Genomic DNA, 24,283 nt, shown 5'->3' with positions numbered 1-24,283 from the left:
ATTTGAGAGACTCAAGAAACAATAGTTGAATGTCAGAATCTTGCAATTGTTTATGGTGCTATTATGGGTGGTTAGTTATGGTGACAACTAAGGTTCCAAATTTGAATTATAAAGACTAAATTGTAGGTTTTTGAACCTAAAAATGGTCAAATGCTCTTAAAAACATTAAAGTAAAATCCCAAATAATATATATTTTTTATTTCTTTTCGATTCAATTAGAAGATAAAATTATTTTACATTTTAGTCTGTATTTAATTTGAGTAATATTTTATTATAAAATATAAATTATCATAAAAATTGATTACATAAAAAAATATTAATTATATATTTATTAAAATTAATATGTATAAATAATTATTATATTTAATTGATAATAATAAAAGAAATATTAAAATATTATTTCACCAAAATATCTTTAAAATATTATTAAATATAAATTATATTACGTGTGATTAAACTAACAATCTTATGGCACATAATTTTTTAAAATATTTTCTACCTTCATCTATTATAATTAAAATAAAAAATAATTCCACTTTCAAAAATTAATAAAAATAAAATTATAACAAAATTAATATTAATTTAATGCAATGATCGGAATAGTCAAAGATGATCACCGCCGCTGTGCTATTGTTAATTATTAGAGTTAGTGCCATGTTTTCCGCAATATAAAGAGTCTGCGTTGTGTCTCAAACAAACCGACTTCAAAAGCTCAACACAAGTCGACTCTCCTTCTCTGGTCAGTACGCCATACATATCTCCTTAATTTCGGCTTTTTTATTTTTATTTTTGATGGAGCTTCCACTAGCTTTAGACTCTTAAGAAATTTTTCTTCTCAATATTAACGGGGGTTTTCCATTTATGTTTGGTTTAAGGTGTTTGGTAAAAGGAGTAGGATCATAAGGTTACAATTTGCAACAAAATTACGTATAGCCTTGCTGTTTTTTTTTTTTTTTTTAAATCTTTTTTGAATGTTTCGTGCTTAAGGTCTGTTAGGCTTTGCTATGATACATTTTTAGGAAGAAGAGGAAACACGTATTTTGTTAATTGTGTTATTCTTATTTTAGCTCCTCTCGGTTTGAACTTGTTTGTTGCCTTGTGTTCTTAGCTTTGCTTTCTTTGAACTAATAGCAACTTCTTCAAGGGAACCCGGTATGGAGAACGGTGAAATTCCTGAAAACGCCAATGAACGTATGCTTCAGTTTGTCTTCCTTCTTTTTTTTTTTTGTTTTAATGTTAATTTTCCACGATTTTGTTATTCTCAGGGTCGCAATTTATTGAATTTATTGGTTTTGTTTTGTTCCTCAGATTGCCCAGGTCCCCAGTCAGAGTCTGCGGGAAAATCTGATGCCTGCCAAGGATGCCCTAATCAAGAAGCTTGTTCTACTGCTCCTAAAGGCCCTGACCCAGGTTCTGACATTTTGCACCCTCACTGTCTCTGTTTATATTTATATTCTTACATTTATTGATGGTTACAACTGTTAATTGGATGGAACTAAGTGTGATTCTGAGCATTATGCTAGATAGGAATCAATTAGGATGATGTTTTTATGTTAGTAGCATAGCATAGGTTTTTATGTGTAAACTAAAATTTGTTTCTTTATGGTGAGCAAAGTTCAGTAGGTTTTTCTTCCCTATTTAAATCTTGCCTATAAGCCAAAGTTTGTTCAAACATTGGACTGGACTGTAGCCAATTACTTAAAGTATTATTGTGTCGCCTCTTCATGTCCTTGGAGAATGAGGGATTATGTTATATTGTAGATAGCATTTCGACCTAAAATTAATCATATAGTTGGGTGCTGTTACAGAGATTGGAGAGATCATCATACAAGATGATATAGAATCACTTTGTGGCTTTCTTGAATCTTTTTACTGTGAAATCACTCTGGTATGTGGCCTTGCATGTTATGGACTTGATTTTGAGCAGATATATAGTTTAGTTCTGTGCAAGTATTGTGTTTTATGTATTTTTATTTTTTTATGGAAATGTGGTTTGTGTAATGCAGATATCAGACCATGTGTGGATTAGATTTTGAAATCACCTTTTAGTTCAGTAAAAGTCTGCATGATTTTTAAAGTTACAAGTCTCTCAAAGTCTGAGCTGATGCACCACCATTAATTTGTTAGTCTTAAAGATAGCTTTTATTAGCTGTTAATTGTATTAGTCTTGAGATAGTTTTAATTAGTCTTTATTTTAATCTTTAATAGAAAGTATGTTGATTGCATGGAGATTCTCTCACTGATGCATGTCAACAGAGTTGAAACTAATGCCATGCTACTGACATCAATTTAGTTGTGTTGATCTCTAATTTGATTTAATAGTTATTTGTATATGAGAAGTTTTTAATTCTTTTCCAGTTAAAACTTATTGTATTCAAGTGTGATAATTGTTTACTGGTATTAAGCATTCTGCTTATGAAGGAATAACAAGTATAATGGGACCTTTTCTATTGTATTTTGAAGCTTGGAAATCAGGTAGAGATTATGTGCACAAATTCTAATCAAGTGTAAAAAATATTTCGGTTTTGTCAAACTCTCGTCATTAGGTTCAAATTTCATCTTTTGGGTTTAACTGGTCTACCATCTTAGGGCGGACTGCATGTTTGAAAGCAATGATTTATTATTTCCTGTATGCCAGAATGAAGATAATTCAGAACCCCAAAAACAAAGAATATACTTCAGTACTGTTTATGATTAATACTCTGTAACTATTCTTCTTGAAAGTGAATAATTGCTCAGCTCTTTCATGATTCAACTTACATCTTATGGAAATTGTGGTTGTGAGAAGAACTGTTTTAAACGTAGTTTGATGGGTAGTGCCATCAGTGATACAAAATCTTTCTTGTACAAGTGACTGCAGCACCTGTTTTTATGTACACCATGAAAATATGATCCATCTCATGAGTTGCTTTTTTCTTAATATATTTATTTATTGGTTTCTGCAGACTTGGTTGCTATTGCTGAACGAATGGCTACAGTTAAGCATAAGATATTGGTTCTATCAGGGAAGGGGGGAGTTGGAAAAAGCACATTCTCAGCACAGCTTTCATTTGCTTTAGCAGCTATGGACTTCCAAGTAGGTCTCCTGGACATAGACATTTGCGGCCCCAGTATCCCAAAGATGCTTGGCTTAGAAGGTCAAGACATTCACCAAAGCAACCTTGGTTGGTCTCCTGTTTATGTGGAATCCAACCTTGGGGTTATGTCCATTGGATTTATGCTCCCCAATCCTGATGAAGCTGTCATATGGAGGGGACCTCGGAAGAACGGACTCATCAAGCAATTTCTAAAGGATGTATACTGGGGAGAGATTGATTTTTTAGTTGTTGATGCACCACCAGGGACCTCAGATGAACACATCTCTATTGTCCAATTCCTTCAGGCTACGGGAATTGATGGTGCGATCATTGTGACTACACCTCAACAGGTTTCTTTGATTGATGTGAGGAAAGAAGTGAATTTTTGCAAGAAAGTTGGAGTCCCAGTTCTTGGGGTTGTTGAGAACATGAGTGGCTTATGCCAGCCTTTAACAGGTTTCAGATTCATTCGGGGAACGGAGAATGGTGAGCAGATAGACGTGACGGAGAAAGTGATAGAGTATATGAGAGAAAAGGCACCAGAAATGTTAGATTTGATTGCCTTGAGTGAAGTATTTGATACAAGTGGTGGTGGTGCAGCAAAAATGTGCATGGAGATGGCAGTACCTTTCCTTGGGAAGATACCTTTAGATCCAAAGCTTTGCAAGGCCGCTGAAGAAGGAAGATCTTGCTTTACTGATCAGAACTGTGGGATGAGTGTGCCTGCATTGAAGAGTATTATAGAGAAACTGTTGGCTGCAAATCAGTGGAACCAATAACTGAAATTGATCAAATAAGATGATTGTCCATCACTGATTATCTTCGCCTCCTGATTGTGGCCAATCTAATTTTTGTTTAGACCTTGTCTATATGTTTTGTTAGACTTTTTGTTCTGAAAATTTTATGCTATTTCTCAGCCATTGTTTAAAGCTTACTTCAACTTGCCATAATAAATCTGCTACTTGGGGAGTTTGTGCCTTGTAGTCATCGAATCATCTTGCAGTATATGATCCTTGTATTTACTCGTATCTGAATTATTGATAAAGAAGTCACAGAATTGTGGCCTGTGACAGAAGTTTAAATTTATGATCCAATGAATTTAATATTTGTTTATGTGGGCTTTCATAATTTTATTTTTTATTACTTGTTCCTCTTAATATATTTGTTATGCAAAGTACCAGTGTGTTTAAGTTTTTAAAAGGATGTTTACATTAACAAGAGATGAGAACGAGTTAGATAGAGATTAAATGTTTTAATCTTTATATTTGTCTTCGTAAGAGAAATCTTATTTTATTCTCCCTTTATTTGATACATGAATCACGGAAAATTTCTATCTATTTTTTGTAGAAAATTTTTTTTTTCTCTTCTCTTCTCTTCTCTATTTTGACAAAAAAAATTTCACGTTTTTCTTTTTTATCTCTGTTAAAAAAATATTAAAATTTATCAAATGAGACATATTTATAATAATTTAAAATTTTTAAAAATAATTTAATAAGTAAAAATTTTAAAAATACATAAGAGAAGATATGGGCTAGATCAAAGATGTTATTTATCCGTGAGAGTTTTAGCTATCTCTGGTTTTGTTCTGTCTTTATCAAAAAATTTCTCTCTAATCAAAACCCAGTTTCACGGCCGAATAGCTATTTCTAGTAACAGCTTATAAAATTTACCCACACCAACTTTATAACTGTCAGCATTTTAAGACCCATTTTTTACCCATTCCAAACCGCTGTACCGCACGTTTCTCGAAATCAACGGTGATTATGTGGACTGCTCCTTTAAAAGTTCACCATTCTCGTGGTCTCTGGGAACGTCCGATCTCGACGAATCCGCTACTTGCCTATTTTACCCTTCCACTCGCTTCTCTATGTAAACAAATTAACTTCTTCTCTTCGTCTTCGCTTTCAACTTTCTATCAGTCTCTGTTACGTCATTATAATTAAAAATCGTCATGGCCAAGATCAAGATTGGAATCAACGGTATACATTTTGTCTTCTCCTTTCTCTTGACATGTTACATGTTCTGATTGATCTTTTTTAATTGATTTTTTTGTTCTTTTTAATGAAGGATTCGGAAGAATCGGACGTTTGGTGGCGAGAGTTGCTCTGCAAAGAGACGACGTTGAGCTTGTAGCTGTTAATGATCCTTTCATTACAACGGACTACGTGGTACGGACTTTTATTTTTATAGTCTAAATTCAGTATATATGGTAACATGTGGCTGCATTTTCCATGTATATGCATACAGTAACATGAGATGTTTTGAAGCATCTGATAAGATTGAACACAGTGTGCTTACGATGACTTAATATGAATATGTAGACGTACATGTTCAAGTATGATAGTGTTCATGGGCAATGGAATAAGCACGAACTCAAGGTCAAGGACTCAAAGACTCTGCTCTTTGGAGATAAGCCCGTCACTGTTCTTGGTGTCAGGTATATTTCATATTATCATCCATTATTCTTCATTTTACTCTTCATATTGCTACTTAATTTGTTCTACGATGATTAATTAGGAACCCTGAGGAGATCCCATGGGGTGAGACTGGAGCTGAATACGTTGTAGAGTCCACTGGAGTTTTTACCGACAAGGACAAAGCTGCTGCTCACTTGAAGGTTTAATATGATTTTGCTCATATATTCTTGTTCTTCTTCTATTTGTACAATATTGTTTGCTTCTGTTACATCTTAAGCTTTTAATTACAGAAGCTCTTCCTTTATTGTATCCTTTTTATTGCATCTACATTGCTGATTAGTATAACGTTTTTACTGAATATTCATGTTTGATGGTATCCTCTCTTTATCTGGCTTTGAATTTTTGGAAAGTATTTTTGGAATTCGAATAATGTATACCCTTCAAACTCAGTGTTATGGTGACTTCTACTTGTTTTATGCTTATAACATGTCTTCATTACAGTTCTGCTGGTTGTTATAGACGGGTCCATTGATTGTTTCACAGGGTGGTGCAAAGAAGGTTGTAATTTCTGCACCCAGTAAAGATGCTCCCATGTTTGTTATGGGTGTGAATGCCACTGAATACAAGAAAGACATTGATATTGTTTCAAATGCTAGTTGCACTACCAACTGTCTTGCTCCATTGGCTAAGGTATATTTTAATTCAGTTCTTTTCTATTTGCTTCATACAGTTCTATAATAGGTTCTCTCCATCTAAAAAAAAAAAAAAAAAAAGAGTAAACCGGAATCTCATTATCATTCAACTTATGAAACACAGGTTATTCATAACAAATTTGGTATTATTGAGGGTCTTATGACCACTGTCCACTCCATTACTGGTGAGTATTCTATGAATATATGTTCGCTAATATTAATATAGGTATATTGATTGATTTGTGTTTCCATATTATCCAGCCACTCAAAAGACTGTTGATGGCCCTTCAATGAAGGACTGGAGAGGTGGCAGAGCTGCTTCTTTCAACATCATTCCCAGCAGTACCGGAGCTGCTAAGGTTTCACTATATGCTCATCACTTGTACTGCATATAAGAAAATCCCCTCTTGTAAAACATGACTAAAATTAGCTGTGATTTATTTGTTCTTGTCTAGGCTGTTGGTAAAGTCCTGCCAGCATTGAATGGAAAATTGACTGGAATGGCATTCCGTGTTCCCACTGTGGATGTTTCAGTAGTCGACCTCACTGTCAGACTGGAGAAGAAGGCCACTTACGACCAGATCAAAGCTGCTGTCAAGTAAGGATAATTAGTCGTATATAAGAAATTTTGGTTAGTGATATGTAACCTCATACCTTAATTTTACCTTTCTCTTGTATAGGGAAGCATCTGAGGGTGAAATGAAAGGAATTATTGGTTACACAGAGGATGATTTGGTGTCAACAGATTTTCTTGGTGACAGCAGGTGAGGCCAATTATCAATATTCCTGAACAAACGTTTGGTACCAGTTTACTCAGAGTTTCACATTTCTATCCATTGCATATATTATGCAGATCAAGCATTTTTGATGCCAAAGCTGGAATTGCTTTGAATGACAACTTTGTGAAGCTTGTCTCTTGGTACGACAATGAATGGGGTTACAGGTGCGTCTTCATATCCACCCACGAATCATTTACATGAAACTAATTTACACGAGTTTTACTTTTATGTTTGATCAAGCATGGTACATAAATATTTTGTTCACATTATTTATAAGAAACCATTTTGGTCTTGCAGCACCCGCGTCATCGACTTGATCGTCCACATGGCTTCTTGTAAATGAACAAGGAGTGTGATTGGAGGAGATGGGACTGATTGGCAACTTGTTCTCAAAATTAAAATCCTTTCAAATTTTACAAGTTTTGATGTTTAGAGCAAGGTGTCTGATTAATTGCGTTAAATTTGACACTCTACAACTATGTTACAAGGCTTTAATCAAATTTTTCATAAATTGAGGGTTATAATTAATTTTTTGAGTTAGGTTTGAATCAGCCGTTTCTAGCTCGAGCTAATGTGTCTATAATTTCCCATATTTATGAATTAAGCAATAGCCTACTCTGTTTTTATTAGAGACATCTGCGAGATGGAACATGAAAGATAGCAACTTTGTTCCTAAACTTCCTATATTTGCAGCCCTAAAAAGACTGGAGATAATCAAGATTAAAACAAGAGACCCATTGTCTCCAACTAAGCACATGAATCTAAGAAAGGTTCACATATAACAAAATCTAATGAAAGCAGAGATGAAAAATCCAGTAGTAAAACAGGGACAGCTTCAAGAGTTCACAAGTCGATTATGCCATAGCCACATGAGGATCCTGTAACGAGAAAGAAAAAACATATTGAATCCTGAAAGCAAAGGAGCTACACAAAAGTGAACAGATTATACATGAAAGCAAAAAAATCTATGCAGGACACGACGAAAAGACCAACTCTACCCCATAGGGCTCTCAAATGTATTCCTTAAATCAGCATGTCAAAGAATAACCCAGAACAATTAAAGGAAGTTCCAAAAATGTAAAAATTTATAAAAAAAAAAATTATAGGAAAATATTCAAACATGTTCACAATCAAGAATCAAGGACTAATGAGTGTGAACAGTCATTGTAAATATTATTATAAAGTAAAACCTAGTCTAAAAATCTTTAAGTTCAACTAATTTTTGTCAACAAAAATGTTATATATTGATTGATATTGGATAGCAGAAGTAAAACTTCATCACAAATCAGATGGTAATTTTAACCCACTTAACTTATTGTCTTTAGAAAGAAATAAGGCCCTGATGTCCGTGACCTAAATTATGTATTCCAAGTACAACATAAATTACCCATTATTCAACGGCCACCAGCCAAGGCTGGGTTTAGTGCCAGAAGCATGTTGTTCTTCCCACCAGGTAGGTAAGCCACATTAGGAGACCTTGCCAGAGTAGCGGCAACTTCCCTTGATGCCTCAATCCTCCTCAGCTCAATCAATCCCATACCCGCCTTAGCAGTAGCATCAGAAATTAGTTGTGCAGCCTCACTTTCACCCTCAGCCCTAATAACTGCAGCTCTCCTTTCCTGGTCAGCCTTCATGACAACAAACTTAGACCTCTCCGCCTCCTGCTGTGCCACCTGCTTCTGCTCCACTGCCCTTGAGAATTCTGCTCCATATGACAAGTGTGTGATAGCCACATCATCCAGCACAATGTTGAAGTCCCTTGCACGCCTGATCAGGGACTCTCGGACCAATGCAGATACATGGGGACGCTCAGTAAGAAGTTGATCAGCATTGAACTGTGCGACGACAGCCTTAAGCACTTCATTTCCAATTGATGGAAGCACCTTCTCATCATACTCAAGTCCAAGGTGTTGGAAAATGTAGGGTAGCCGTGAAACCTTGCAAAAACATCAATTAATTTATTGATTAAAAATGAAAAAAAAGGCAAAATAATAGTATAGGGTATAAACAAGCATTGAAGTAGATACTTATTGTGTTCATATCAACAAGCACTGTTATAAATATTTACTAAGTACCACTTGGTGAACAACAGAAACTATATCCAAATGAATGACAGTTTTCTTTCATGAAAACATTCACTGGGAGTACAATCCATGAGAAAATTCACTAATACACAAGAACTGAGGGACATATTCATATAGGCAGTTCAAACCACCGAAAATACTAACAAAACCAAATTTTGGTTCCAATAAAAGTTTCCCAGTGATCACTAGCTAGGTTATTTATAAACACTTCCGCCCACTTCTCACAACTAATAACCAGATAAAATCAATTTATAGGATTTTAAAAGGACTTAAATCCATTATAGGACTTCAGAACCAAAATTTGCACAATCAAAGAAGAAAAATAATGCATTCATTAGCTTCCCCTGAAACTGACAATTATTTTTTCCAACCAAAGAGGAATTGCTCTCCTTTCTCCCTTATAATTCCTTCAGAAATGAAGTCTAAAACATTTATTCAAACAAATTCACACAACCTTCACAAAATAAAATGAAATTTCTATCCTCTGCACATAATTCGCACATGCAAAATCCATTAACAATAAGCTAAGTAACATAAAATTGAAATTACTATTATAATGAATGCAAAATGGGGTTCAAAATTTTAGGGTTTATAGATAGATTTATCACCTCAGGGCGCGAGAGAACCCGAAGGGTCAGATTGACCATCTGAAGATCTTTGGTTCCAGAAACGGAAGAGAAAGTATGGGGCCGGGTTCGGATATCGAAGATGAACGGCTTCTGGAGCCACGGGACGAGGAAGTGGGTCCCTTCACCAACAGTCTCATCGATCACACCACGGAATCTGTCAAAAAGCACGGCCCGCTCGCCTCCATCAACGGTGTAGAGCGACGCATTTAACACGGTAGCGGCCGCACCGAGCCCGAAGGCGGCGCGAGCCAGGTTGGTTAAAAACGATACTGCGGCTTGGCTGCTGCCCATTTCAAAGCTCAGAGGGTAGGGTTTTAGTTAGGACTTAAGAGTTTGGGGGGGAAATGAGGGAGACGGTGTGCTGTATGTGTGAAAATTTGAGGGAAGGGTTTTAGGCTTTTAGTTGAGAATTTAGGGTTTTTCTTTTTAAAAAAATAGTTAGCGGCTTCTTCTCCACGTAATGAACTAAAGTAGGCTTCAAAATTACTAAAAAACCCTTCAAATATTAAGTTATTACAAAAATGCTATAACCATATAATCCTCAATCGACCAAACAATTGAGTCTTGCTCTCTTGCCGCTCAATCCTGTCGATCTGTTCTCTGTCGCCGCTCTTGCTGGAAACCTAATTGCTGATCCTTGCTTTGGAACTTTCAGATTGAGGTAAGTCTCATCTATTCGATTGTCTTCCATTTTTTATAACTGAGGACAGAACTTTTAGTTGAAAGGAAAAATAATGTTGAATGGATTTTGCAGCGCTATTATGCCTCTTGAATGGTCGGATAGAAGTGTTTGATCCTGATATGCTTCTTGATTGGAGTCGCAACAGTATTATTATCGTCTACTTATTATTAGTAAAATAAGAAGTGTGAAATAATCGTGAGAGTAGTAATGATTTTATTTCTGGATTAAAGTTTTTCCTAGTGGGGTTTAATCGGAAATGTGGGGTTTTTATATATTTTTCTTTATTTCTGCAAGGTTTCTTTTTTTCTTTTCCTATGTACTTTTTGTTAGTTTCATCTTTTTTTTTTCATTTTTCGCATCCAAGTATTTACATGTGCTGTAGGATTATATTCACCGGCCAGTTTAAAGTTTGTTGGTTGATTATATTTTTAGCTGCTTTTGACTGATTATTTTTCTCTTTTTTAGCCTGTTTGCATTTCCTTTTCATGCGCATTCACATCTGCAGACTCTAACCGGCTCCGTTGATTATAGTGTGCAGTAGTGGAAGCTTGTTTTTGTTCCAGGGATTTATGATATCAACATATGATATTTGGATTTTAGCCTTTTGTTTTGCTTAAATTTGTTTATGACTTCCACTATTGTTTTTAAGACCATTTAGTGTTACAAGTACTTTCTGAAGCCTGAATTTTTAATTTTGTTGACTTATTCCTAGAATTATTTGTTTGAGAAAATCTGTATTTTTTCAATAATTTTTAATTAGGTTGATGGTAATTACTGAAAAAGATGTTGAGAAAACCTACCAACTACAGTACTGCAATTTGTTTTAGCACTACATGTAATTTACTCTTGGAATTTCTATTTACAGAGACTGATTGTCTTTTGTTACTTTGAAGTTTTATTTCTAACTCATTCTCTGAATTTGTATTAGAAAAAAGACATTCTTGATGAGGACTCTTTGGAGACATTGTAATTGAAGAATGTGTTGTGTGATTGAGATTACCGTAGTGATTTTCAAGGTGACATTTGTGGAGTTTTGTGGGTTGTTACCTAAAAGTTGCAATCTGATGGTTTAGCTTGCTGGATGATGAGTTTTTGTGAAGTGATAATGGACTGTTTCTTGCAAACTTACTCTAGAATGTGGAAAGCTTTTTTCTTTTCTGGAGATCATATTCATTTAATTTGTGCTTTCTGTGGATATGTGTGTATATTATGGGTTTGGAAAGGTTGAAATGTGCTTTTTATTAATATGCTTATAGTTTTCGAGTTGAATAGATGAGTATATGTAAATATTTCCTTTATTTATTTGTAGCTTTCAGTGCTATGTAAGCATAATGAATACTGATGCTTTGGATTTGAAGTATTTTCATTATTTTCTATATTGAGTCTTTGCTATAGGAAACAAAAATCCATTTAGTATTGCAGCTATTGCTTTCATTGAGTCAGCAATGTAGTTTTAGGTTAATAAAACATTCTTTGTTTCATATTCAGAAAAAATGATGACCAATTTTATCTTGGGACTTCTCTCATAATTTTAGATTCTCAGAATTATATGTCCAAGCTATAGGAGTTCAAATTCTAGGAAATAGGGATTTGTAATTTTGATCTTTTATGTCTAGTGGGGTTCTTGGGTCAATGAGCTGAGACCTGCTTTTTAACTAGGTTTATACTTGTATTTTGATAAGTCATCAAGGAGTTGTAGAAGATGAGAGGAAGGTAGTCTGCAATATTGCTTTAATGGTATATGTAGCCACCAAGTCAAGGATCTCAAGCAATCCTTACTAGTATGTGGAGACAAATGGTTCATTCATGCTACATCCTCTTTATTTTCAGTCTTAACTTTGAATTTACTGCTCATCATATAAAATCTTAAGTTTTGTGGTTGGTGATGTTCCTAGATCTTGAACAATATTCTTCTTATTGAGAAACGTAAGGCTTTAAAGTTAGTTCAGATACATTAAGCATTTTTTTGGCTTCCAAACAGAGTTTTTTTAAGTGTTGAGGGGTTTATTTGTTATTATATGTTCTTATTTTTCTTTACTGATAACCGAGAAATCCATTGGATGGCCACCAGTTCTGAAATTGGCAGTTACTATAGTTTATTAGCTCTGGTGGTTCATATAGTTATGAGATAGAGAAGTCCTGTCTCAAGGGATTTGAACTTCCCTAAAGATCAATGTTTATGGCATAGCATATTCTAACCACAATCATAACAGCTGGGGCTAGAGGGAGAGGAGATTAGGTATGGTCAAGTTGTACAAACTGGAGTCCGATAAAATATGGTTGACTATTTATTCTTACAATTGATGTTGCAGGATAAAGTTATGGCAGTGAACCATATCAGATCTTTGAGAAGCTTTATTATTATGAAGGAGGCACTTGGGGAGGTGGGCCAGCGAACATTTGCGACTGGGACTGGTAAAGCAAAGAAGGGTGCTAAAGGAGGTGCTGCAAGCGATGCACCAAAAGCATCGATACTGAGCAAAGAAGTCAAGTCTACAACAGTAGTAGGTGCCAATATTCTAAAGGATGGGACAGATCCTAAGATCTTGGCAGATTCTGAGTACCCTGACTGGTTGTATCATCTCCTTGACAAACGTCCAGCTTTGAGTGAACTAAGAAGGAAGAACACTGAAACTCTTCCTTATGAAGATTTAAAACGCTTTGTCAAGCTGGACAATCGGGCAAGGATTAAGGAAAACAACTCTATTAAGGCCAAGAACTGATACAAAGAGAAAATTTAAAAAAATTCTACCAGAGGCATCATTTCTTTGTCAAGCGTTATGCATCTTTTTTTCTAGGATTCCTTCAATGTAATGGACTGGCATGTAACTGAATTGAAAGTAGTCATGATTTTACAGATCTATGTTCTCTTTTTCACCTTTTCCTTTCTTTTACTGTTTAGGCTTCAACAAAGGGAAAATAAATTTACATTGTCAACCCTACCATGTTACCTTAATCTACATTCCCCTTCCTGATAGTTAGGCTTTAATAGAGTGTAAATTTTTCTAATATTTTTACAGCCATCGTAATGATTTGTTGTTTATGCCATTGGTTGATTTGGCAGGGATTTTGATCAGCGGTAAAAAGAGGAAGGCATTGCAATAGGATTGTATCCACATTACTTGCACCATAACATAAATTGAATCTCATTTTCAAACCAGGCAGACTCTTTCAGGTGTGTTACTCCTCCATATAGTCCTCTTTCCATGTTTTGTATGATCTACCCACTTTTCTTCAGAAGAGAGGGAAACATCAATACAATCTGAACCCATTAAATTGTGTTGGTTCTTAGTCTCGTATTTAAGAGACACGGTTGAATCACAGCAATGTACAGGTTCATTGCATTATTCACTTGGGTCCATAGTTACGTCCTTTGCCATCAATCTTTACAATGGTGGGGCATCAAGATTATTTCCTTTTATTCTAAGAAGTTCAGAGTCATTGCTTTTCTCTTTTCCTACCTCCTTGTATCATTCACTTGGTGGCCTATCTGTTCTCATGAATTGCCTAATCAACTCTTAATGGTACCTTAAGTTTAAGTTTATCCCTTACACTCTTTTCAGCCTCACTTTTGTTTTGACATCAACATGAACTGGTCAAATTATTATTGCATTAGTACATATCAAGGTCCATAAAACAGTACTATATGCCCTTAATAACCATTAAAGTTCTGAATAGTACTCATCGATAATGTTTCCAGGAATCAATGGTGATAATATTTCACTATGAATAGATATTCTGGCACAGGTAAAGTGATCTCCGTTATCATTTTTATGCTTATGATTTGAGTAGTGCAGATATCTTGATAACAGATGATGCAATTCATCAAGCATGAGTCAGTGAGAGTGCAGACCAGTGTTAATGCATTGGGACTGGGTGGTTTGGTAATACTGAGACTGCCCATGTGAAGGATGATGCTTTGATAAAGCAAAGAAAGAGACTAATGGAAGCATGAAAATTATACAAAACCAGGGATATGAAATTTGACATCGTATGGATTGTTATTATTGTTTAAAAAGCAAGTTTGCCCAACCTTTGATGCAGCCTTTTGATTTGCCATTCTCAAAAAGCTAAAGCTGCCCTGCCCCCGTCACTTCACATGGCCTTGATTGCTTTTTGAGTTGGGTGGTTCTATCCGACTTCCCAAGTGGCAAACCAAATAATCCAAGTTCACCAAAGGCATTCCAAAGAGTAGCTTGAATGATAAAAACTAGAAATCCTTAAAACAAATGGGTTGCATTTAATCTAATTCTATAGTTGTGAGATAAATCATTAGATTCAAGATTTTATTTATTCAGTTTGATTGATTTAGTTTTAAATGAATGATCTGATCTGATCTGAATAGGATTTTCTGTAAAAAAAAAATTTAACCAAAATTTCACAACACAAAAAGTTCACCCAATATAACACTACTTACTAAATCTTAATTGTCATCTCTTTCGAACACGAAATTAGTTGGATCTTTGATGGATAGATAAAATTACTTCAAAAATTAATCATTTGGGTTGATATTTTGTATATGTTTTTTATTTTATTTGATAATAAGAAGTCTTATTCGAGTTATACCGTCACATTATAGTGGAACCAATCAATAAATCTCAGGTTCAATGATCGACCTTATAATCAAATAAGTTAAGAGTTTGATTTTGATACATTATTAGAAGCGATTTAAACTTATAATTTTTTATATATGAAACCTCATTTTTTATTATTCAAACTATTATTTAAATAATATTTTGTGTAGGCTGTTGAACTAGAAATCAAGCATCTTCAAAATCTACTCTCTAGTACAAAGTGGCATGAATCATGAGCTCACCAAAGAAATCATTTAAATCTTCGAACAGCTTTCTTTCATGCCAAACAAGGATGTTGCATTGCACATTGTTTGAATTGCCCTTTCAATACCAAGGAGTCAAGCTTTGAGGCTGTGTTTTGTCCGTATAGTATACCGTGTTGATTTTAACACCGATATCTCCCCAAAATAAACATAATAAATGGTGGGTGGGTGGGCTGAAATTACACTTTATATTATTTAGTTGATGAAATTAATATGTTCGGAGCCAGGTGGGGTAGATTTTACGGAAGTTTAGTCTAACAAGTCACCGACCATTCTTTATTTCATTTTAATTTTAGACCAAATCTTTCAAAGCAGATGAATTTCTTGAAGATTAAAGTAAATTAGCCATTAGACTTGTGCTTTATTACAAGTTTAGACCAAAAAAAAAAAAAAGGGGCCTTCTTCATGGAAACCATGTTAAATATCTTTTTATAATATCTAAAATTAAACTCTTATCTTATATAATTATGAAATTGGTTACTAAATCTAAAATATATCTAATTTAATACGGTTAATTCGGTTCTTACGCAATTCGTTATAAAAAAAAAAAAAACTATCTATAAGATTATCAAGTTAAAAGAGAGTGAATCACATTTTGACACCCAAGTTTAGCCTTAAAACATTTTTCATACTAGGCTAAAATAAATAACATATTTTCACCTAAAATCAAACATAAGTGATATTTTCTCATTCAAAATTAAATTCTATAAATGAAATAACAGTGTTAAAGAATAAAATTACTATTTTATCTATATTATTTTATTTTTCAAAAATATCATATAACCGTAATTTATCAAAAATTATAAATCATCTTTAAAATCTCTATATTATAAAAAAATCTTAGATTTTTTTTCCTTTCACTCTCATTTCTTTTTCCCCTATTCCTATCGTATATTAGAGATATTTATAAAAATTTTATGTGATTATTGAAAATTCAAAAAAAATTGGAGATCTTTTAGAATTATTTGAAATATCAATTTGCCTCCAAGTGCTTAGAAAATGACAATTATACTTCAAAGAATAGAACTTAAAACGTTTGGGTATGATAAAAAATTGTTACTTTTTATTTTTAAAATTAATTAATAATAAAATTACTATTTTATCTTTACATCGTTAATTATTTTTTAATTGAGTTTGAGTTTGAATAGGAAAGTATTATTTGTTCTAATTAGGAATAGAAAAGTGGTTTTGGCCAAACCTTTGGTGTAAAATACATTTACTCTTTTGAAGGATCAGGGATCTCTAATCTAGCAATGTTGGGAAAATTAATTAAGCTAATTATAACTGAAGATTATGCATGAACAGCAAAATCTATGGAGTCACTATTGCAACAGTTGCCACCCCTCATGGTAACTCCTCAGAAAAATCAGGTTAAACCTCTCTCTTTCACTTTATGCTCCCCACCCCATCTATCACCATCATCCTCTCTACATCCTCAACAACATTATCAGACTGTATAAAAGGAATCTTACCTTATTATATTATCTTATCTTTTTATTTTTCTAAATATTATTATTTTTATTACTATTTGTTCTCCTCCACGGAAAAGCCTAAAATCATGTTGAAGACCAATATCTGTTCCTGTCTTGTTCTTGCAGCGCTTTTGTTTTGGCCCTTATAACTATTTTCTTCTACTCAAAGGGGCATGCAAGCTAGCTTTTCCAGCTTCATTTGTGTGAGTAATCATTGCTATTTCCTTTCTAATATCATGTATTTGATATTTGTTTATTTGTTTTCCCCACCACTTCTTGTCATCTGCACTCTACCAACAAGTTTATTTATTTATTTATTTGTTTCACATGTTGTTCATCTGTTCTTCATTTTCTTTGTCAGACTTCTCAGGTTAGGTTCCACTGCTTTTGTTAATATCAAGAACTTATTCTCAGTTGTCTTCTTGGGGCAGGCTTTAAAGGTTTTTATTCGTTTGCTCATTTTTTTTTCAATACAATTTTTCTATAACTTTCGCAAGTCTTGTTAGTTGATAATTTTTTGCCTGATAAATCTGGTTGTTGCTCTACTTGTATTAGCTGTATTAATGTTTTTGCATTATATCCTGGAGTTGAAAAGGTTAATATTTCTTACAGCTCCAATCAGAAGAGTTTAGTTATTATATTTATTTAGTATAACTACTTCTTGGTTTACTTTCTTTAACTCTTAGTCTCTCTGTTGCTAGTTTCTCAGGCATGAATTTGTTCCAACGGGCTCAGATTATAATAACCAAAACAGATCAGTAGTTGTATTATTGTCTTCTTGAGTTGTGCCAAATTGTGCTTCCAGTTTGGATTAATTTCCCTGAAATTTAAGGATATTTTTCTAGTTGAATCCTATTAGCTCTACTTTGTGTTCACAAGATGCCTCCTACATACTTCCCTCTTCGCTGGGAGAGCACTGGAGATCAATGGTGGTATGCTTCTCCTATTGATTGGGCAGCTGCTAATGGCCACTATGACTTAGTTAGGGAGCTTCTTCGCATTGACGGCAATCACCTCATCAAGCTCACTTCTCTTAGGAGAATTCGCCGCCTTGAGACTGTGTGGGATGATGAAGCACAGTTTGATGATGTCGCCAAATGTCGTTCCAAGGTTGCTAGAAAACTATTTCTTGAATGTAAATCCAAGAGTGGAAAGAATTCTCTCATTACAGCTGGTTATGGTGGATGGCTTATATACACTGCTGCCTCAGCTGGAGACTTGGGTTTTGTTCAACAGCTTCTTGAAAGGAACCCACTCCTTGTTTTTGGAGAAGGAGAATATGGTGTTACTGACATACTTTATGCTGCAGCCAGGAGTAAAAACTGTGATGTTTTCAGGCTAGTCTATGATTTTGCTGTATCTCCACGGTTTTTGACAGCGAAAAAGGGAGAGTTGGAGGAGAACATTGGGGATATTCCTTCTGTTTACAGGTGGGAGATGAAGAATAGAGCCGTTCATGCTGCTGCTAGAGGAGGAAATTTGAAGATCTTGAAGGAACTTCTTGAGGATTGCACTGATGTTCTAGCTTTTAGAGATAAGCAGGGCTCAACCATCTTACATGCCGCTGCGGGTAGAGGCCAGGTTGAGGTGAGGCACCAACTCCTCTTTTTTTGTGTGTTGTTTGTTTTGGAGTCTTTTGGAGATTGCTCCTCTCTACCTTATATTGATTTAATTCTGATTAATCAGTTGATATGGTTGATAATGATATAGTTACATTGTCTTTCTCCTCTCACTGACCACAATTCTAGTGAAATATATTTTCTCACTTAAAGATATAAACTAGATGTTTGTTTAAAGTAGTATTCTTTAGCATGCATTTATGCTTCAATATATTTTATCCATAAACATAATATGATTAGGAACAACAGGGCACCAGTAATGATGAATCACAGAAAATGTCTTCTCATCGTAGGCATTATAACATAAGGAAATGGATCGCAGGTTGCTACTATAATAGAGCTAGAATATTTGAAGTTTCAGGATTGCACAAGTTTACTTGTTAGGAGAATCAAGTCAAAAAATATTCACCATTTCTTAGATGATCACAAATCGAAGTAGGTAGTAGATGATCAAAAAGTTTAAACGCTCACCTTTCACTGCAAAGTAAGAGATGCCTTTAATTGGTTACCCTGAAAAGTTATGGTCACTTTGGTACTTTCTAAAAGCTTTTCATATCCATAATTCTGCATTTCTCTGATCTCAAGCATTAGTGGATGCTCTGATCTCCCACCCAGTAAATCATAAAAACAATCTATCTACAAATAAAAATCTACAAAATTCAGATTATATGTTTTTCCTTCAAAATAATTTACCCCAGTATCATTATTGTTGTATATGCAGATAGTGAAAGATCTTATAGCATCATATGATATCATCAACTCTACAGACCATCAAGGCAACACAGCATTGCATGTTGCAGCCTACAGAGGCCGACTTGATGCGGTTGAAGCACTGATTTTTGCATCTCCATCTCTGGTCTCCTTAAGAAACAGTGCCGGAGAAACTTTTCACCACTCAGCAGTGTCTGGTTTCCAAACTCCTGCTTTTCATAGATTAGACCGGCAGGTTAAGCTCATGAAGCAGTTGGTTTGTGGGACAATTTCCAACATTGAAGACATCATCAATGCCAAAAGCAATGATGGAAGGACTGCACTTCACATGGCCATCATTGGAAATGTTCATTCTGAACTGGTGCAACTCTTGATGTCTGCTCCATCAATCGACATAAACATGCGAGATAATGATGGCATGACTCCACTTGACCTCCTCAAGCAAAGGCCACATTCTGCTTCATCAGATATGCTAATCAGACATTTGGTTTCAGCTGGAGGAATATTCGGAAGTCAGGATTATACTGCAAGAAGAGCCATTGCCACCCACATAAGGAAGCTAGGGAGTGGAAGCAGTCCCGGAACTTCATTTAGAATCTCTGACACAGAAATATTCCTGTATACAGGCATTGATATTGATGGCAATGTTGCTGATCCAGGTAGTGGAAGAATGAATCCATCTTCAACAGAACTGAATCAGTTTGATTTATCCAATGAGAACCAAAGTTCATCAGTTGATAAAAAACCAAGTTCTGTTAACGTTGCAGCAAAAAGACTGATAGGTGTCTTCCACTGGCCCAAACTGAAAGAGAGAAAGAAATCAATAGATGAAGGTTCAGGGGAAACATACAAGAAATGTAACAAATCAGATGAAACCCCAACTCCACTGCGACAGAGATTTTCAAATCCTGTATCAGCTTCTAACAATAAACGGACGCTAGCGGTGAGGAGTAACCAATCAAGCCCTACTGCCAAGAAGAAGTTTGCTTCAGGAATATTGCACGGAGTTATACAGGCCATGCCACAAGCAACTGTTAAAGGGCGATCTCGTTCGAGTTCCTTCTCAAAATCATCCATTTCTTCTCCCAATTCAGTGGACAAACAAAAGGGTGTTTTCATTGATAATGAAGTTGCTAGACCATCTTGCTCCAGACAACTTTTTAATGATGAAACATCAAATACAATTCGGAAACAAGACTCCAAGAGGATGAAGAACCAGTACTTCTGCTTTGGCGGATCAGGCCTAAATGTGAAAACGCCAGTGAGCAGGCCCCGACAAAACCAGAACATCAGCCCTTCCATGGTCTCGGTGGCTTGAGAGGCAACGGCATCGATCATATGAACGGTAAACTTTCTAACATAGAAGAGGATGAGCAAGTTCTATAGCACTCCGCTGGTTTAATATGTAAAACCTTTAAGTACTCTTTATTTCATTGTCTATCCAAATTAAGTTTCATGCTGTACTTGAAACAAGTTAGAAATGTAATATGCTTAGTAGTTAGAATTTCATGTTGTATCTGCTAACTTCTTGTTAGTGTCTGAGAGAAGAGGGAGATAAGAGATTGGGGGAGAAATGGGGAAGCAATTGAGCAAGGTTGTTGTAAATTGCATCATGCATTGGCTCCTAATCTTGGAAGTAAAACAGAAGCTTCATTAACGTCATCAGCTTGCAGTAAAATTCTTCAGTGGTTAAATCACTCAAACTCAAAACATTCTCTTTTTATTTAAAGGATAATGGGCTGCTGGGTTGCTTCATTTTGCAGACAGAAAGCTTGAGCTTCCATGAATGAGTTGTGTCTGTTCTGGTAAATCAAAGACACTACTGTAAGCATAATTCTGAATAATGTCATTGGGTTATTATCCTTCACGTCCCCTGCGGTTTGTCTTTTCGAAACACCCTACAAGTGTCATTCCTGAGATCTCAATTTCTGTCCTTCCACAGTCCCCTGCGGTTTATGAATGTTTCTCTAAAGTGCATTTACTACACAATTTGATTTTATTGACAATTTCAAATCTTATGAAGCAAAATTCTGATAATTGTTCGCTAACAGATTAACAATGGTGAGTTTTTTATTATTTTTAGTATCTAAACTAGTGACGTTTTAAAGGAAACTTTTAATCATTTAATACCTAAGTAATAAGATAAAGATTATAAACTAGAGGACTTATTAATTCATTGCGAAGTTAAAATAGTTTTTTTTTTTAATTATTAAAAATTTAATATTTATTTATAAATAACTAAAATTAATATATTAATTAAATTTTAAAAATAAAATCATTATTTAATATTAAAATTAATAAAATATTATTAGTATTATTAATTTTAGATTTCATCTAAACATGGTTTAAAAGAGATATTATTGTTATAATAATGGCAAGTATAATGAATATTTTCTTGATCTCAATGCCTAATTTCAATATAATATTTCTTTATAACAAGATACATAATCCCATGCGTATAATATTTTAAATGCCTATGGTTGTGAACGTGCTAAATGGAGTAAGCAATTTTCCAATTAATTTTTTTGAATATGCATGGTAATTGCATATTACCTTAATGTATAAATTATTCATTTTAATTATGTATAAATAAATATTAAATAAAATTGTGAATAATTTGATGTAAAAAAATCATAACTTGGAAATTAATTGTATTTATGTGTTTTTAACGTATGTCTTATTATTATTATTTTTTTTATACATGTAGGAAAATAATAAAAATATTAATTATTAATCCCTTTCTATAATATCAGTCGTATATCATTGTTTATATAAAAATTATGTTTATTATTTGTGTATATTATATTACTCTTCAATAATATACATTTATTAGGATCATGATTTGTATATACAACAAAATAAAAACAACAAATATCTCTATAAAAATAAATAAATAAATAATTAAAAGGAAGATTTCCACAAAATGGGAGAATGGTAAAGGGTCAACATTCATGAGATGGGTTTAAAGATAATGCAGAAAGCCATCATCATAGTGCAACAAAAAGTTCGAGACTGCGATTTCATGAAATACACTAACGCAAGACTGAAATGTAAAAGTCTACATCACCATAACTGATTTATTTTATAATATATATCATATAAAGATTTTACTCCATAAAATTAGGGTAATTCTAGTCATGGTTCATGAATTGATAATTTCGATTTGAAATCATCTATTCACGATTCAAAAAAATAAGAATCTTGAATCAGAACCATTAGACGATGGTTTGTAATCGATGATTCTAGTTCATGACCTCGATTTGAAATCGATATTGAACAATTAATTATAATATATGGTCCCGATTTATTTTTTAATTAGTAATTATAATAATTAAAAAATAAAAAAAGACGTGGATTTAATTTTTCAATTAAGCTTCCTACGTATCCTCTTGAGGTTTATAAGAATCAAAATCTACATAGTTTTTTAACCTTCGCGTATCTGATAGTCGGTGGTACCCCTTTACTTTATCATTTACCTTCGCTGTCTTAACTACTGGTTCTCATCATCGAATTATCCGTAGTTAAATCAAAGGGGTCTTCATTGAAGTCTACTTTTGTATCTTGTTAGCGTAATTTGACTCTTGTCTAATCGTCCACGCATACTTAAACTTCAATAGATTTGAGAGCCAAACTTGATCACCTCTCGTCCAATATATTACCCCTTTGACTAAAAGTTTGTTCTACTGTGATAGTTGATGTTGATGCTACTAGGACTTATTTAACAATAGCTGCTAATATTGGAAAAATTGATGCATGTCGACTCCACTATTCTAGAATTGGAAAGTCTTTATCTATATTCTTGTCACCAAACTCAAAAGTAGCTATTAGATAAATATCAAGCTCTGAGATAGAGTCTAATGTTTCTCTTGATTTTTTGCCCATTTGTATTATAATACGATCAATATAACTAATATTTTAGGTTGGTAATGGGGTAATAGGTGGTAGAGAGAAAGAAGAACCATCTTGGTTACCATGAACTAATGAATATTCATAATAAATTTCTTTAATTAAATTCGTAATGGGAGTTATAGTTAATAAAATATTAACTTCATCCTCATACTTTAATTACATACATTCATAATATAATGTTAAATAATTCGTAAGACTATCTAATTTAAACCTAGAATAAAAAAAATAAGCAACAAAAAAAATTTCTAGAATTTTTTTATAGTAAGTCAATCATTTTGTTTTCATTAAAAAAATAGTTTTTTTTTTAAATAAAATATTGTTTGGTTTCTTGTAAAACTCTAATAATATTAAGGGTTTCATTTAAAAATAAACGAGAAATAAGATAATAAACCCCACTTAACGTATAAGTTACATTATTAAATTTTTTTAATATATTTAAAATTGCCTTACAAATATCTCAATATTGGGGATAGAATGTAACTTGTGACATATTTTGTGAAATAAATATACACAATAATTTCTTATATTCAAAAGACTCGTTGAGTAATTAATATGTTAAATTTCAACAAGTCGGCATATTTTTAGGAAATCTTTTTGATATTTTATTATGTAGTTTACAAAATTTATTCTATTATTTCATAGTTTAGAGATATGTTCATAAAAATGAAATTATTGTTTTTATTAGACTAATATAATTATCAAGACATTTTAAATCATTTTGTACACATAAATTTAATATATGAGAAGTACATCTAATATCAAAAGATCTACTACCTAAATTGAGCTTGCAAATTTTTGTTAAATTAGCAATTGAGGTCGTATTTGCAGCTGCATCATCAAATGAAATTAAAAAAATTTTAAAAACTAATATATATTCTTCTAATATTCTTTTAATTATTTATAAATATTATCAGTCGTATATCGATCATTAAACACCTTAAATACTAAAATTCTTTTTTTGTAATTAAAATTTATCATCTATCCAATGACAAGTTATACATATATAAGAGTAAATTTGCTAATAACACTCTAAATATCACTATATATAAATACACGTTTATCAAAATTTATAAATAATTGAATTGATTTTTTTTGTTTTTTATATAAACTTAATAATAATCTTTTTAACGTGTTTTTTAAAATAGTTTTATGTGCAAAACTTAATGTAGTTTTACAATAATTATTAAGACCTAAATTTTCACCAAAACTAAACGTTAAGTAATCTATTGCTATCATTTTTGCAAATTCTTTTTTATTTTTATTATCACTATAAATAAATAAACAATTATGTGGAGAATCGTACCTGGTTATTTGTTTTTTACCTCTATTTTGCCCAATTTTTTTTAGATGCTTCGACTCTGAGTGTTTTTTGAAC

The 24,283-nt window shown here is 33.3% G+C and overlaps 5 protein-coding genes across 11 annotated transcripts; 4 read left to right on the top strand and 1 right to left on the bottom strand.

Annotated features, from left to right (window-relative positions):
• Positions 1-600: 600 nt before the first annotated feature.
• LOC123222316 (cytosolic Fe-S cluster assembly factor NBP35-like) lies at positions 601-4,190 on the top strand. Of its 2 annotated transcripts, none has more exons than XM_044645009.1 (4): positions 601-739; positions 1,109-1,191; positions 1,309-1,410; positions 2,946-4,190. In XM_044645009.1, the coding sequence occupies exons 2-4, from the start codon at positions 1,155-1,157 to the stop codon at positions 3,854-3,856; spliced, it is 1,050 nt and encodes a 349-aa protein (XP_044500944.1). In that variant the 5' UTR covers positions 601-739; positions 1,109-1,154; the 3' UTR covers positions 3,857-4,190. The 2 variants fall into 2 exon arrangements, with proteins under 2 accessions (XP_044500944.1, XP_044500945.1); XM_044645010.1 differs by having other exon boundaries at positions 617-739; positions 1,132-1,191.
• A 629-nt stretch (positions 4,191-4,819) lies between these two features.
• LOC123222891 (glyceraldehyde-3-phosphate dehydrogenase, cytosolic-like) lies at positions 4,820-7,516 on the top strand. The gene is made up of 11 exons (XM_044645907.1): positions 4,820-5,056; positions 5,145-5,245; positions 5,399-5,514; positions 5,595-5,694; positions 6,038-6,184; positions 6,311-6,371; positions 6,448-6,545; positions 6,642-6,784; positions 6,867-6,950; positions 7,040-7,129; positions 7,263-7,516. Exons 1-11 carry the CDS (start codon positions 5,029-5,031, stop codon positions 7,306-7,308), a joined length of 1,014 nt encoding a protein of 337 aa, XP_044501842.1. The 5' UTR covers positions 4,820-5,028; the 3' UTR covers positions 7,309-7,516.
• Positions 7,517-7,557: 41 nt separating this feature from the next.
• On the bottom strand, positions 7,558-10,113 carry LOC123222892 (prohibitin-3, mitochondrial). Of its 2 annotated transcripts, none has more exons than XM_044645909.1 (3): positions 9,658-10,113; positions 8,357-8,902; positions 7,558-7,847 (listed from the first exon to the last, which is right to left on the bottom strand). In XM_044645909.1, exons 1-2 carry the CDS (start codon positions 9,967-9,969, stop codon positions 8,360-8,362), a joined length of 855 nt encoding a protein of 284 aa, XP_044501844.1. In that variant the 5' UTR covers positions 9,970-10,113; the 3' UTR covers positions 7,558-7,847; positions 8,357-8,359. The 2 variants fall into 2 exon arrangements, with proteins under 2 accessions (XP_044501844.1, XP_044501843.1); XM_044645908.1 differs by having other exon boundaries at positions 7,558-7,843; positions 8,353-8,902; positions 9,658-10,111.
• Positions 10,114-10,187: 74 nt separating this feature from the next.
• On the top strand, positions 10,188-13,223 carry LOC123222893 (54S ribosomal protein L37, mitochondrial-like). 2 transcript variants are annotated; one of them, XM_044645912.1, is made up of 3 exons: positions 10,243-10,339; positions 12,574-12,599; positions 12,673-13,223. In XM_044645912.1, exon 3 carries the CDS (start codon positions 12,682-12,684, stop codon positions 13,081-13,083), a length of 402 nt encoding a protein of 133 aa, XP_044501847.1. In that variant the 5' UTR covers positions 10,243-10,339; positions 12,574-12,599; positions 12,673-12,681; the 3' UTR covers positions 13,084-13,223. The 2 variants fall into 2 exon arrangements, with proteins under 2 accessions (XP_044501845.1, XP_044501847.1); XM_044645910.1 differs by lacking the exon at positions 12,574-12,599 and having other exon boundaries at positions 10,188-10,339.
• Positions 13,224-16,701: 3,478 nt separating this feature from the next.
• On the top strand, positions 16,702-20,661 carry LOC123223865. Of its 4 annotated transcripts, none has more exons than XM_044647300.1 (4): positions 16,702-16,872; positions 17,031-17,039; positions 17,371-18,256; positions 19,010-20,661. In XM_044647300.1, exons 3-4 carry the CDS (start codon positions 17,549-17,551, stop codon positions 20,315-20,317), a joined length of 2,016 nt encoding a protein of 671 aa, XP_044503235.1. In that variant the 5' UTR covers positions 16,702-16,872; positions 17,031-17,039; positions 17,371-17,548; the 3' UTR covers positions 20,318-20,661. The 4 variants fall into 4 exon arrangements, with proteins under 4 accessions (XP_044503235.1, XP_044503234.1, XP_044503233.1 ...); XM_044647299.1 differs by having other exon boundaries at positions 17,031-17,109; positions 17,379-18,256; XM_044647298.1 differs by having other exon boundaries at positions 17,031-17,109.
• Positions 20,662-24,283: the final 3,622 nt, after the last annotated feature.

This window comes from Mangifera indica, chromosome 8 (genome assembly GCF_011075055.1).
Source record: "Mangifera indica cultivar Alphonso chromosome 8, CATAS_Mindica_2.1, whole genome shotgun sequence".
Classification (NCBI taxonomy): Eukaryota; Viridiplantae; Streptophyta; class Magnoliopsida; order Sapindales; family Anacardiaceae; genus Mangifera; species Mangifera indica.
Note: the sequence above shows the minus strand (reverse complement) of the source record. Positions and strands in the feature narration are given on the sequence as shown.